General features: G+C 50.5%; 5 protein-coding genes across 5 annotated transcripts; 3 read left to right on the top strand and 2 right to left on the bottom strand.

The window, feature by feature from the left end:
• Positions 1-82: 82 nt before the first annotated feature.
• On the bottom strand, positions 83-787 carry Aspvir_004083 (uncharacterized protein; the record flags this gene model as incomplete). Its single annotated transcript, XM_043267319.1, has 1 exon — positions 83-787. One exon carries the CDS (start codon positions 785-787, stop codon positions 83-85), a length of 705 nt encoding a protein of 234 aa, XP_043123254.1.
• A 546-nt stretch (positions 788-1,333) lies between these two features.
• Positions 1,334-2,431, top strand: Aspvir_004082 (zinc-binding alcohol dehydrogenase family protein; the record flags this gene model as incomplete). The annotated part of the gene is made up of 2 exons (XM_043267318.1): positions 1,334-1,448; positions 1,494-2,431. The coding sequence occupies 2 exons, from the start codon at positions 1,334-1,336 to the stop codon at positions 2,429-2,431; spliced, it is 1,053 nt and encodes a 350-aa protein (XP_043123253.1).
• Positions 2,432-4,506: 2,075 nt separating this feature from the next.
• On the top strand, positions 4,507-5,421 carry Aspvir_004081 (uncharacterized protein; the record flags this gene model as incomplete). Its single annotated transcript, XM_043267317.1, has 1 exon — positions 4,507-5,421. One exon carries the CDS (start codon positions 4,507-4,509, stop codon positions 5,419-5,421), a length of 915 nt encoding a protein of 304 aa, XP_043123252.1.
• A 158-nt stretch (positions 5,422-5,579) lies between these two features.
• On the bottom strand, positions 5,580-6,188 carry Aspvir_004080 (uncharacterized protein; the record flags this gene model as incomplete). Its single annotated transcript, XM_043267316.1, has 3 exons — positions 5,580-5,742; positions 5,794-6,097; positions 6,164-6,188. The coding sequence occupies 3 exons, from the start codon at positions 6,186-6,188 to the stop codon at positions 5,580-5,582; spliced, it is 492 nt and encodes a 163-aa protein (XP_043123251.1).
• A 3,514-nt stretch (positions 6,189-9,702) lies between these two features.
• Aspvir_004079 (Hsp20/alpha crystallin family protein) lies at positions 9,703-10,248 on the top strand (the record flags this gene model as incomplete). The annotated part of the gene is made up of 1 exon (XM_043267315.1): positions 9,703-10,248. One exon carries the CDS (start codon positions 9,703-9,705, stop codon positions 10,246-10,248), a length of 546 nt encoding a protein of 181 aa, XP_043123250.1.
• Between the last annotated feature and the right edge of the window lie 1,107 nt (positions 10,249-11,355).

Genomic DNA, 11,355 nt, shown 5'->3' with positions numbered 1-11,355 from the left:
GGCGACATACAAAGCCCTTGTACTCTTTGTTCTTTTTACACTCCATAAATCACCTGGCACAGGTATGAGACAACCACAAAGACTACTTGACCAGCTCTTTATCCTCTGTCTCTTCGTCCTCTGGCCCCAACTCCCCGTCCAGATCCATCAGATACCGCACCCCCGAATCCAGCAACCACCACGCCATTGTCTCATGGATGAACCGTAGCATGCGATTCTCCCCCGGCATTGGGGTCTCTGTCTCAGTCGGCCGCCAGCTGACTGTCTCACTGCAAAAGACCACGTCCTCGCCCTCCTCCCAGTACCGGAGCACCCACCGCCCGTCACACTCTTCCATGTCCACGTCGAATTCCACACGATCAGGCTTCCGGACTAGTACGCGGTACACTTTGCAGACAATGTCGCCTTCGTTAAAGTCCAAAGATCGTATATACGCAGAACGGAAGGTCCTACTCAGCTCCCTGGAGCAGGTGGATCGTTGTTTCCAGGCTTTGGGGAAGTGCGAGAAGACAGTTAGGTTGCGGCGGAGGAGCAGAACAAAGAGAGCGGGGAGATCGTGCGATGGAAGGAGTCGGCGCGGAACGGAGCGCGAGGCATGATTATAAAGGGAAAAGTATTGTTTCGTGTAGACGGATGGTGGAATGGAAAGGATAGAGGAAGAGAGGGATTGGGGGAGAGTGCCGGTATGGAGGACGGGGTGGATGCGGGAAGCTAGGGAACGATGGCAGACGTAGAAGTAAGCTGAGGTGAGGGTGAGACTGAGAACGAGAAGGGATAATAGGGACATTCTGATATTATGATTATGAAGCTATACCATACTGTGCTGTGCTTGTGCGACCTGCGGGTGGAGGTAAGAAGTGTAGTCATGGTGCGGGAGGAATGTGTCATGGAGCTGTCAGTGGGATCAGGATAGACTTCGGGTGGCCAATAATGCATGACAGTTCCGGCCAGCTCATCTTACTAAGACCATCAATTACTGCCTCGGGGAATATGTTGTCCTACCATATTCGACGAGGCGGACTGTTGTGTCTGACTTTATCGGTGGGCTTGCGGCCGTTGAAGCTTGAATCAGCCATGTCAGACCGCGTCAATTACTCGAACCGCGACCAAATGAGTCAGGACACGAATATTCCTATCAATCCGAGTTGATCAACTCTTCTGCCAAGGTTTTCTGACTGTAAGTGAAGGAGAATATTCGTTCGTGGGCGGACAATGATCAAATGCTGACTATAGTTGCAGCTCCTGTTCGCATACGAGGGAGAATGGTATAAATACATCAACCTCAGAGTCAACGACACAACCTCTCTCTCCAACAGATAGTCTTCCCAGCATCATGTCCCAAAAAGCCCTCATTCTCCAGGAAATCGGCCACCGTCTGGTCGCGGTTGACCGTCCCATCCCGCAACCGGGCAAGGGCGAGCTCCTCATCAAACTCACCTCTGTCGGCTGTACGCCTCCCTCCCCACTGGACTACCCATACTAACCGTTGACAGTAAACCCCCATGACCAGAAATCGCGCGATCGCGGGCTCTTTGTAACAGCTACGCCGTACATCCCCGCGCACGATCTTGCCGGCGAAATCATCGCCATCGGACTGGACACAACCGTTGACTTCACCATCGGCGAGCACATTTTCGCGCAGAGCCGGCTCCCACTCAACCAAGTCCTCAACGACTTCAACGGGCTCCAGCAGTACGCCCTGGTCGACATCAAGTATGCCGCCCGAGTGACCGACACCGGTCTCTCGGATGACGAGGCCGCCACGATCCCTGTCAACGTCGCCACGGGTTTCGTCGTGTTCTTCTCCGACGATGGATTCGGCTTGCCCCTGCCCGACAGCGGCGTGGACTTTGACTACACAGCCCAGAAGTTAGTGGTCATCGGCGCGGCGACGAACTGCGGCCGGTACGCGATCCAGTTTGCCAAGTGGTTGGGGTTTGGGGTCATTGTTGCAGTGGCGGGGCTACGGACGGCGGAAGAACTGAGGGAGATTGGGGCTACGCATGTGGTTGATCGGCATGCGGACGATGTCCTCTCGCGGGTGCGGGACATTGTGGGCGATGAGCTCGTCTATTCTCTTGATGCGTTCAATTTCGGACCGAAGCAGGAGCTGGGGGTTGCGGTGCTGTCGGACTCGAGGCGGGGGACATTGGTGACGCTTGCGCCGGCAGTTGGGGAGATTGATAGCGCGAAGATTGGTGAGAAGCGGGCGGGATATGAGAGGCGGTTTATCAGGGGTTCGTGTGCTACTCATCCGGATGACTTTACAAAGTTGTTTTGGGGGAGGATTACGGGGTGGTTGAAGGAGGGGGTTATCAGGCCGAGTAAGTTTCGGGTTATTGAGGGGTTGGATGCGGATAAGATCAATGCTGCGTTGGATGAGTACCGTGATATGGGAGGGATGAAGGTGCAAGTCCATCCCAATGTTTGACAGCTGTACTGAGTTGAATGTGATTATGATTATGCTGCCTCCTGCTATCTCGATAGTCTCAGATGTCTAGCAGAGTCACACCTCAGGACAATCGGAGAGGGTATTGTTGGAGACACTGGACATGGCCAATCCAGCATCAAAGCAATAAAAATGATTCATTGACTCCTCCATAAGCCATCTCTTCCCCAATCAACCTATTTGGTTTCTTCCACCTCGAAGGACGCCTTCCTCGCCTTTCGTGCCATCCATCTTCGATATGCAAAGAGACTGACGATTCCAAGACCGACAAGGAAGACGATGCAGAATACCAGAACAACACCGGGGTTCTTGCTCGCCCAGTTGCGCCGTTTGGCTAGGTGGTGGGTACGCGAGTCGCGGAGTGCGATTGCAGCCATTGCCTGTCCTGTTAGTTTCTTCTTGACCTGTGGGTTCAATTGACTTACAGATTGGCTGGTGTGAAGCTGAGGAAGAGAAGACGGGACAATGACTGTCGGTCACTGTCAGGATGATTCTGCCTCAGATGAAGATGTGACCTGGGAGCAAAGGCAGTCAGTGGGTGAGAGATTGAGAAATGATAGAGTATCGGGAGCATCGGAAGGTGGACAGATGCAAGGTTGGTAATGACGTGGAGATATCAACAGTGCAACCTTACTCGGTCTATGAGAAAAGGACCAGAAGGCTAATTGATAAAGATCTAACAAGACAATATCCTTGCGGTTCATCCATCATGGTGACAGTTAGACATGATTGCCTTATATCAGCTTAGGATCTATTCTCTACGTTCAATTGCAACCTCAGCCAGACTATTCACAGATATGACCACTATTGTTCTATATCAAGAGCTCTATCCGCCAAGCTCCGGCACCGCCACAACCCCACGTCGATCTCCCAAATAACCATTCTATAGATACTCACTCTCCATAGCTCATAGACAGGCAATATCTTCTTTGATAGGCCCAGCTGATTTCCATTCATATCAGCAATAAGGTCATTTAAGAGAATATCAACCGTTCTGATCAAAAATATGTTATATGTGTCAAAGACTAATGTACCTCGATCCCTTCCGTCTGCGTCATCACTCGATCATGCTCATTATCATTGACTGACAGGCATTATTAGGAGGCATGAATTACAGCTCTTGACGTCAGCACTCCTTTATTATGCTCATGCACATGTAGAGGGTTCAGGAACATGGAGTGGGAGGAATGGGCCTTCGTTACTTAGAAATCACGAACTCGTATTTGAGTCAAGAGGTGGGATATAAATATCTTCATATGCAGATGCAATTCCAGATTAATTTCCTAGAAAGATCATCATTCATCCCTCGGAATGGCCCCATTTCTCGTCTTCATGGCTGGACTAAGGGCGCGCCAAGCATTGGCATTTTCAGGACGAGAATGAATGCCATCATCGTGTTACTCTACTGCTGTATCTACCCGAACATCATCCCTTGGCTTCTTGCTCACCCTGTCATTCATTATGAGAAAGTATCCCTGAGACCTGGTTATTAAACACCACATGCATTCCTCATCTTCCTCGCAGTATTGTCATGACTTCTTCCTGAGTCGAAAGATCAGATCCACTGCTAAGAAGCTAACCCTGCGCTACGTCCATGACCTCGTATTCGGGCCATGAGGCACCAATGAACGCGTCCACGGACATTGATCAACAATCCGCTTTGTTGAGAATGGAAATGAGTCGGAGCCCAGGCACACGGCTTGCCTCAGCTTTATCCTTCCAAAGTGTTTCCCATTTGTGTGTGCCATTCTGGAGTCCGCTGCCTGCCCAAGTTGCACCAGTGCACCACAGGCATGGATCTTCAACCCCTGATGGAGTAACCGATCATCTGTCACGAAGTCTGCACCAGTAAGCATTGCCGACGACTCTTCAAACCCGGCTCTTCGTGGAAGCATCCCCGTTGCCATACATTTTATACGAGATCGTGCCCCTAGCGTCGTGCGGCTCCGATCCACCACACACGCTGCCATGCATTTAAACATGCCGCTCCCCACTTGACGAGAATCACCGTTTTGACTCCGTACTCGCTCTGTATGCTGTGCGAACCTCATATCACCATGGCACATCTCTCGTCGAGGATATTCTCCCTCGCGATCGGTGCTCTCGCCCTCACGCCACTGACCTCCGCATGGACCCTCACATGGCGCAACTCCACCGCCGGAGCCACCATCGTCGAAGAGAACAAGGCCGAAAACTGCACGCAGATCTGGCACCAGGAAGGCGAGCCATTTTCCTGGGTCCCAGGGGGACAATGGTGCTTGCACTTCTACAAGGACGCCGCATGCACGGAAATCGCCGGCCTCGCCTGTGACGGCAAGGTCTGGCGCAAGGACGCCAGCCGCAATCTCTCCGCCTTTGACGTCTACCCCATGCCCCCAGAGTCCGTCAGCGTCTTTTTCCCCTCGACGACCTCCAAAAGCAGCACATCATCCACATCATCCCCCTCAACAACTCCCACCTCCACCGCCGTAACGACCACAGCAGCACAATCCCAATCAGCCACCTCCGCAGCGGCATCAACCACCCCGACCCAACAGCCATCCTCCTCCTCCGTCTCCGGCGGCGCCATCGCCGGAATCGTCATCGGCGCCATCGCCGCCGTCGCCATCCTAGCCGCCCTCTTCTTCTTCTTCGGAAGACGCAACCGCAAGCCAGCCCAGCCGATACCCGATACCGACCCGCGCGCTACATCCCCGCAGACACCGCAATTCCCACCGGGTTCACCACTAGGCCTCGTCTCGACGAACGACACGGCCTCCGCGGCACCAGCCTACGTCGTCCCGCACAAGCAGGAACTCGCCGAGATGGAGATGTCCCAGGCGTATCCGCATGCGCATCCGCGGGCGTACGCGGGCTCAAAGTTCGTCGAGTTACCCGGCAACGGAGCGGAGGCGGAACTGAGCAGTAGTCGCCAGGTGCACGAGATGGATGGGACGAGCGATATCAAGAGGCCGATTTATGAGGCTGCTTGATTGACCGCATTGGTTTTCTTAAGTTGTATATAGTAGCATTTGCATTAATGATACCTGGTGTTGGTGTTGTTTGTCGCATTGATTCAGAATTCGAAAAGGGAATAATGAACATAAAACGAAGAAAACTATAATTTGTGGTATCATAAACAAACAAACAACTAATTCCTAACCGCATGCTGCACATCCACCCGCCCACTATTATGCCACGTCGCCAACATCACCCCACACTTCCCACAGTGATGGTTGACATCCTTCAGCGACGACATCAGGTAGGGTACACACCCGAGACAGAAACAGCAGCACAGCACCGCCGCCCATCCACTATCCCACATCAGTTCCCTCTTCCCACCTAAAGACTAGGAAGTAACTTACTGCGTGGTATTCCCCGAGTGCGCCTCCACGCGCGTCATCTCCCGATGCCCGCAGACAGGACAGTCAACAGGCGTCGGCCCCCGCTGCAGCGCGTGCAGCGGCGTCGCCGTGTTGTACCCGCTTGGGTGGCCCATCCCTGGCCCTGCTGCGTAGTATCCCGGCGCTGGGAGCTGCGCGAGCGGTTGCTGCTGGGGATGGTCTTTGGGGAGGGGTGACTGGGGCTGCATGTGTGCGTTTTGGGGGACTATAGGCGCTGCCTGGTGGGTTTCTGGGCTGGGGTATTGCTCGTACGCCGGGACGGGGGCTGATATCGTGACTTATGTTAGTTGCAAGCATTTGTCGGTGGATTGGGAGATCAGACGAGACGTACTTGAGTTGATTTTTTCGGACTCCATGGTGGATTCGATTGAGAGTGCCCTGGTATGATTGTTTTAGATGACGGTTTGCTCAACGCTGAGGGTAGGACATCTTTTATATGACAGGGAGAGTCCTATATATAACTATTTCTATCCACAGCGCTCTCGCTCATTCTCCGCAAGGTCATCGGGCGCATTTTGATCGCTGTTAGCCTTGTCAGAAGATGACTGCTCACAATACGAGGCTTGGGGTCTTGGAAGAAGCGCAAATGAGACAGGTCTGCCAATATCATTTGCGGACTGGAGCTCGGAGGCTTTGCGTTGAGGCTGTACATGATCAGCAAGGCTGTGACTGTGGGCCAGGAGTAGCGAACGAGAGACGCTGATTCACGGCAGCCTGTTGTACAAAAGGACCCTAACTAACTGATTATTGAAGTTTTACCCTAAGATCCTAACGCACATGTTGTCGACCATATTACCAATAGGCCAAAAAGGCAGAGACAACCATTCCTAGCTTAGTAGCAATAGTAGTTTAATATAGTGCAATATATGTTCGACAAATCCATGGATGTTTAATGTTTGTGGAGATAGTGATATTTGGTAAAACTAGCAGGTATGCTAGAAAGGGATGAGTTCCTTTGAACACGTCAATCTTAGGTCGAGGTAAACAGGTCACCGTCAAAACTTATTATACGAGGAGTTCTCTTGGCTGGTGCGATGATCTTCTTGTTTTAGTCTGTGCCTCGTTGCCTGAGTCTTTGGGCTGATGGAGACTGCCTGAGGAATGGTTTCTGTCTGTCAAAGCCATACCGACAATATGGAAGTATGGTATTCCAGCTTTGTACTTCCAGTAAACCTTTGAGAAATTGTCGCTGGTGATTGGAGACAGTAATCTGATAACCAATGGACCAGACACAATCAGCTCAGCCCTGCTGGGAAATCAATATCTCTTTATGGGTGTCCGAGCGCTCGAGAACTAGTCCTGGGTCTCGAACTCCATGTATCACGAACAACATCTGGACACTTTGCTCAAAGATCAGTGCGGATTGATACAATGCTAAGGGAGGCATTGGTTCACTATTGAAGCGAGTCGAAAGGCCACGTATAGTGTCGCAACCAACGTGGTGTCAGCATCGCCAGGGGCAGTTTTCTCAGTTCGAGTTGCATCGGGAACACCAGAGGAAGCCAACGGCCTTATTGCACAAGCTGTGGAGAGACTCACAAGTAGTTGTCCCAATTTCGAGGTTGATTTTCGGCTGGGAGGGATGGCGCCAACCGATCTTGATATTCACGTGGACGGGTTCAATGTCATAACTGTCAATTATGGCACAGATAGTCCAAGGCTGGCTATTCATGACAGAGGACAGACCAGTGAAACGGTATCTGTACAGTCCTGGCAGGATCCTTGCTGCGTACAGTGAAAACGATGCGTTGATGATAGGCGATATCGAAGCAGCCGTTCAAGGGTACTGCACACTGGTAGACCAGGCATTGGCCAGAACCCTGGAGATCTGTCCAGTTTGTATGCTCTACGGAAAATGAGGTGGAAATCCGGTCGCACCTCATTGCAACGGTACCAAGTAACCAGGTAGTTTCGAAGAGCATGTTGATTTTGAGGCAGGTGCTCAGTGCCTCAGGCGATCAATTTCCATATGGCCTCAGGCCTCCGATGCGCTTGCCATTTCGACGAACAGCCCATCTTGCATTGCTTTCTTCTGTTCTCAATCCAACTGCCGTCGCCTCCCCAGAGACTGACCATTTCGATCCTCAGGGTCGTTTACAAACCACCATTGGTTTCTCTTTATCATGGTGGATATATCTTCGAATCTTTATTCGCCTTGTTGCTCCAGCTTTAATGGCGTACGTCCGAGAACGTTCCCTCCTTCCAGCTTCTGGGTCAACTGATTACACTGGACTGATTCTCTCTTGCGGGCAGCAGCACTAAATCTGCTTAGTTGGTCGTACAGGCTCAATCATCTTTGCCCAATCTTCTCGAATAAGCCCACAGCTGACGAAGAGGTCAACACAGATTGTAAACCACCGTCGTGTACGTCCTTCCGGTCTCTTCAACGAGTTGACCTTGATGGTTAAACTGACCATTTGTCGCCTCGTTCAGCCGTGGCCGTTTTCAATTTCCCGTCTCCCAACTTCAAGTACTGCCACCCACAAAAGGATGCCATGACACATTGACCACGGTTGACACACGTCGGCGACTGGGTCGCTTCCGCACCCAGAACTACAGCAGTGTGAATCCTATGGCCCTCCGTCGTATGTTGGAGGATCCAAAAATGTGTTCCACCATTGACTTTGGTCGAATGTGCGTCACATTGTTTCTGCGTCCGTCAAGCCCGCGAGCCTCCGTTGGCCCTCTGCTGGATTATCAAAGAATTTGGACCTGTTCAAGTGCTGTACTGCAGCACGTTGGATGATGAGTATCTCGAAGAATTATTGCAGCACGAGGTGAGTGTCACAGGCTTTTTGACACCTGAGATTGACAAAAGCTGATGGTTATTCGATTCCTTAGTTGCGCACTGTCAGAGGCGAAACAAATATGTAGGATTGATGCTGGGATCCTCTATTCCAGTTCTCATCCAGCATTTAGTCAAAGGAAGCAATTGTAAGCTATTTGAAGCTTACAGTTTGGATTGTCCATAGCCTCGCCTCAGGTACTATGTGAGAGAAATTTGTGGAAAACTTCGGGTTCTCTAGTCTTTTATAGCCGTAGACAGATGTTCGTCCAAGTATACTCACTTTGCTAGAAGGCGAAGATCAGCCAGATGTTATCAAGGTTCTTTTTCCGTGGCCCCTGCCACACTAATATCATTCTACCTTCTACGACAGTGTGGAGAAGTTTGACTGCTCCTACAGATGGATGTAACAGTATATTCCTTTGAAACAATCAGTCATTTCCACTATGGGTCGACCTATCTAAGTTGCATCATGTTCATTACGATATGTTACACACCAGGATGGATAATGGCTAAGTGAACAATAAAAGCCAGAAGTAATCCAAATGTGGATCAAGGGTCTCATGATCAACGGACGTCAAACTGTCAATCGCCACATCTAGAATGATCATCGTCCATTTTAGCTACGGCTTGCCGATATGGCTAAATTGAGTTTCGCGCTCGCAGCCCACCGCTTAGAGCGCTTCGATGGTCGAACAAAATCCCTAAGAACAATAATGCTGAGACTGCCCGGATGTATGCATAGCCAGCGAAGATAACCCTGGGCCCTTGGAATAGAGACAGTGGGATACTGAGCTGTCCATGGTCACGTGGCGTCTAACGACTGGAAACCCATGGAACAATGATGTCTTAACCAATACGTTCTGCTATCTCAGTACGCCACAGAAGTATCATATCATACGCATATAGATCGATTACCTGCGGTACAGCGGCCATGTACTTTCTAGAGGCTTCCGGAGAGGCATGATTCGAACTTTGACGATGAAATACAATAATGACGTTTGTACGCTTCCATGAAGCTATATATACAAGACATATATGCGATCTTCAGATGACAAAGAAGACACCAAAAACCACAGATCAAGATGCATGCTCGCAGACTTTTGAACTCCCCTCTTAGACGCTTCGCTACGCGTCCTCCAATTCCCCGCTCTCTCCCGCCTCGCCAGCCATGGCAAACCAGGACAATGTCTTTGATGCAAAGGAATCCTGGCGCTGGCTTTCCCTCCTTGTCTCGAGCTCTTAATGACCTCGAGTCCTTCCTAAACCGCCCAGCGGGCAGCCATGATATGCTGGGTCACTATCCCCGGTTTGACGTCCGCGAGACGAAAGACAACTACCGTCTCGACGGAGAGCTTCCGGGAGTGGACAAGAAGGACATTGATATTGAGCTGAGCGACGACAACATCCTCACCATCAAGGGGCGTTCTGAGCGAGAGTCAACATCAGAGAACCCCGAACAATCCTGGTGGTGTTCTGAGCGTTCGGTGGGAGAGTTTAGGCGTTCGTTTCGGTTTCCCAACGATGTGGACCGCGAGGGTATCGATGCAAGTTTGAAGGACGGTGTTCTCTCGATTACCATCCCGAAAACGGCTGAATCCTCTGTGAGCAAACGTATCGATATTAAGTGAGGGTCATGCAACGCAACATGAGACTGAGGTCGCATGTCTGTGCCTGATGTATAGTCTTCCAGATGTGCTGCTTGGTTAAGAGTTTGTATACGTTTGGCAGCCTTCTTACGTGGCTTGGGTAAGGGGATATGAGTCTGGAATAGCCTTAGCTCTTTATACTTTGTTGAGAATGAAATGCACATAAATATGGCATATGTCATGAGAACTGACTACTACTGAGTACTGATTATATCCCCTCAGCGTTGACTCTCCAGCTTTCTATTTGAACCGGTGAGAACTCGACGCGACCCAGGCAGCCAGACCAGACCTGATCAGACTCAGGGGTGTAGAGCATGTGGTAGATAAAGAAGCCCCAGGGCCAGCCTTCATCATTAGCCAAACTAACTAGCCGCACAGCAGAGCGATCGTCATCTTTATACCAGGGCTGCTGACTCCAGCGCTTGTAACGCTCTGCGTCGCTATCAGTGAATTCAGTGTGTGACCAAGGCGCTGGCCAAGTGGAGTAATGAAATAAATGATTCAGGGAAGGATTCCTCTCTCTGGAGTCTGCTGGTTGGACCATGTTATGGTACAGAGTCTGAATGTATTGAAATAGTAGCCTGTAATAGAGGAAAGCGTATGATTAAAATTCAAGAGAAGTCAAATGTACATCTAGTACACGTAGTAGATTTAAAGCTTATCAAAATATTATACCACTAGGCCAAAAGAGTGTCCAGACTTGATCCCAGTCAGAATAGGGTCTCATATCTGTAATCATAGCGGCATTCTATTTCTAACAAAGCTGCAAATGCAATAATGATTGCCAATTTCCAAAAAGTAGCGCAAACTGGACGTTTCCCTTACTAATACCCCTTTGTTCCCCTCATCTCTGCTACACGGCTATAAGAACAGCGGAACAGTCGAGTCGAAGTGCTCCTTCGATTGTGACCTTGGCGCATAGGACGTTGGCACAAATATCACGAGTAGTCACTCTTTCCATTGAGTGGGATCTCGGGTAATCTCTTCTCGACTTCTGGAGACAGGGATAAAGATGAGCAACTTGTAAATCTGCAGGAATGTCTCGTCGATCTTGTGTAGTCGTTCATCCGTGTTGAAGGTTAGCTCTTG

This window comes from Aspergillus viridinutans (genome assembly GCF_018404265.1).
Source record: "Aspergillus viridinutans IFM 47045 DNA, scaffold_2, whole genome shotgun sequence".
In the NCBI taxonomy this organism is placed as follows: domain Eukaryota; kingdom Fungi; phylum Ascomycota; class Eurotiomycetes; order Eurotiales; family Aspergillaceae; genus Aspergillus; species Aspergillus viridinutans.
The sequence above is the reverse complement of the archived record's forward strand: the minus strand, read 5'-3'. Positions and strand labels throughout refer to the sequence as shown.